The sequence below is a fragment of the Cyprinodon variegatus genome, unplaced genomic scaffold (assembly GCF_000732505.1).
Source record: "Cyprinodon variegatus isolate N-32 unplaced genomic scaffold, C_variegatus-1.0 Scaffold142, whole genome shotgun sequence".
Classification (NCBI taxonomy): Eukaryota; Metazoa; Chordata; class Actinopteri; order Cyprinodontiformes; family Cyprinodontidae; genus Cyprinodon; species Cyprinodon variegatus.
In genome coordinates this window covers 43,381-45,728 of record NW_015150595.1, presented here as the reverse complement: position 1 = coordinate 45,728, position 2,348 = coordinate 43,381, and the positions used below count along the sequence as shown (strand labels likewise).

Sequence of the window (2,348 nt, the reverse complement as noted above, 5' to 3'; positions counted from 1 at the left end):
CTGGCTGGGAGGTCTCCTCCCTCCAGGCTCTGCTCCTCATGCTGGGTCCTCCTCCCTCCTGGCTGGGAGGTCTCCTCCCTCCAGGCTCTGCTCCTCATGCTGGGTCCTCCTCCCTCTAGGCTCTGCTCCTCATGCCTGGTCCTCCTCCCTCCAGGCTGGGAGGTCTCCTCCCTGCGCTGCAGGAGGTGTCGGTGGCTCAGAGCAGCGTCAGTCTGTGGATGGAGGCGACCAGCTGCGCCTCCCTCTCCATTTGGTCAAAGGAGCGGCGGTCTGTCTCCTGCCTGACCTGCTCCCTCAGCTGAAAGGAGGCCATGGCCAGCCTCTGCGCCTCCTGGAGGAGCAGCTCTCTCCCCCTCTGCAGCCTCTGCCTCCTCCCCTCCTTCATGGAGAGCTGCTCCTCTCGGATGGTCCGTGCGGCCTCCTCCTGCCGGTGGATCTCCTCCCTGAGGGCGCGGTGGCGTGCCGTTCTGAGCGTGCGGCGTTGGCGCGTCTGCAGCGTCCTGCTGCTGAGCAGCGCTGACGCGTGATTGGCCGCTCTCTGCGTGCGGCGCTGGCTCTGCTGCAGGAGGCTCTGCTTGTGCGTCTCCTCCTGGACCTTCAGCAGGTTGGTTCTGGTCTGAGCTCTTTGGATCTGGACCTTGTGGGCGGAGGCGCGCCGCTGGAGGAGCTGCAGCTGCTCCTCAGCGGTGCGCCTCCGTTTCTCAGAGGAGCGCTGCTGCTTCTTCTCATGCTTGCTCCTTCTCTGGCATTGCTCCTCCTCCATCTGCTGCTCCATGTGTTTCTTCAGGAAGACGTGTCGCAGCGTCTCTCTGTGACTCTCCTCCTGCAGCCTTTCCTGCCTCCTCTGCTCCTGCAGCGCTTTGCTCCTCCACGCCCTCTCCTTCCTGTGTTCTGCTGCCGCCTCCTCCTTCTCTCGCTGGCCTCTCTCCATCTCCACTCTCTCCCTCTGCATCCTCTCTTGATGCTGTTTACGCTCCTGCGCCTCCTTCAGAGCAGCCTCCAGCTTCTCTCTGCGTTGTGCCTCCTCCTCCTCTCTCAGCCTCCTCCAGCGCCTCTCCTGGAGCGATATCTGCTGCTGCAGCTGGTCAGCTTCCTCCTGCTCCTGCTGCTGCCTCCTCGTCCTGCGGGCCTCCAGCTCTTTGTTCCAGTGCTTCCTCCTCTGCTTAAGCCTCCTCCTGCGTTCGTCTCCTGCTTGGGCCTGCCTGGCCTCCTCCTTCCTGCGGGCTTCCTGACGCTCCTGTTCCTCCTGCCGAGAACGGCTGAGGCGCTCCTGCTCCTCCTGATGCTTCAGCAGCATCAGAGCGGCTATCCTGCGGTCCGTCTCTGACACGGTGACGCGGGTCCTCCTGTTGACCTCCGAGGTGATCCTCTGCAGCCTCCTCTCTGTAGACGAGGAGAACCTCAGACCTCCCAGGCTGAAGCTGCTGACTGTGCTCCTCTCTGGAGCATGAAGAGAGGAGCAGCCTTTTCCTTTAGAGCAGAGATCAGCGTAGATGATGGGCTCTGCTGAGGGATCCTTCAGCTCCCTGCAGGGTTCAGGTCTCCATGCTGCTTTGCTTCCAGCCTGCAGGCTGCATGGAGGGAGAACCTTTGATCGCTCCTTTTCGTAGGAGTCATGCAAAGCCTTCATGGCCTCATGAGGGGCCTCCTGCTGCCGCCGTGCAATCAGCTCGTTCAGGGACTTAATTAGCAGCTGAACCGGATTAATGCCGGGCTGAGTCCTGGACTGCGGCGCCTGAGGACTGCGGATCTCTTCTGCTCCGGGTTCCTTCAGATCCAGACAGGAAGCAGGAGGAGCGGAGCTCAGCTCCTCCATGGTTCTCCTGGTCGAAGGCTCTCAGCTGTGCAGCGCAGGGAGATCAGGAGGGATTACCTGATCAGCTGAGCTGCTTTAAAGGGGCGGGGCCTATTTCTGCAGGTCACAGAGTGGTGATGTTAGTCCAACCTGATCCATGCAATGGGATGCATCTGGTTACCATGGCAACGGCTGAACAGATTCAGCTGTCTTTATGAGGAAACCGAGATCATTAATAATAAATGAATAAAGAGGATGGTGAGAAGTTTAATTTTAATAGATGTATAACAACCAATTCTATTCAGTTTATTTCTATAGCTCCAATTCACATCATGTCATCTCAGGTCACTTTATAGATCCAGTTCAACCAGATCATCCAGTCAGATTGATTCAAAGTTTTCTATCTAAGGAAAACCAGCTGATTGCATCGACTCATTGACTCTTCAGCAATCCCTCACACTAAGCATGCTTGTAGCGACAGTGGAGAGGAAAAACTGAACTAACAGATTCTGCAGAGTGGGAGAATAGAGATAGAATGAAGCAGAATGATGAA

The 2,348-nt window shown here is 57.8% G+C and overlaps 1 protein-coding gene across 1 annotated transcript; it reads right to left on the bottom strand.

Moving 5' to 3' along the window:
• Positions 1-108: 108 nt before the first annotated feature.
• Positions 109-2,141, bottom strand: LOC107086072 (coiled-coil domain-containing protein 177-like). The gene has a single exon (XM_015376815.1). It carries the CDS (start codon positions 1,814-1,816, stop codon positions 197-199), a length of 1,620 nt encoding a protein of 539 aa, XP_015232301.1. The 5' UTR covers positions 1,817-2,141; the 3' UTR covers positions 109-196.
• Between the last annotated feature and the right edge of the window lie 207 nt (positions 2,142-2,348).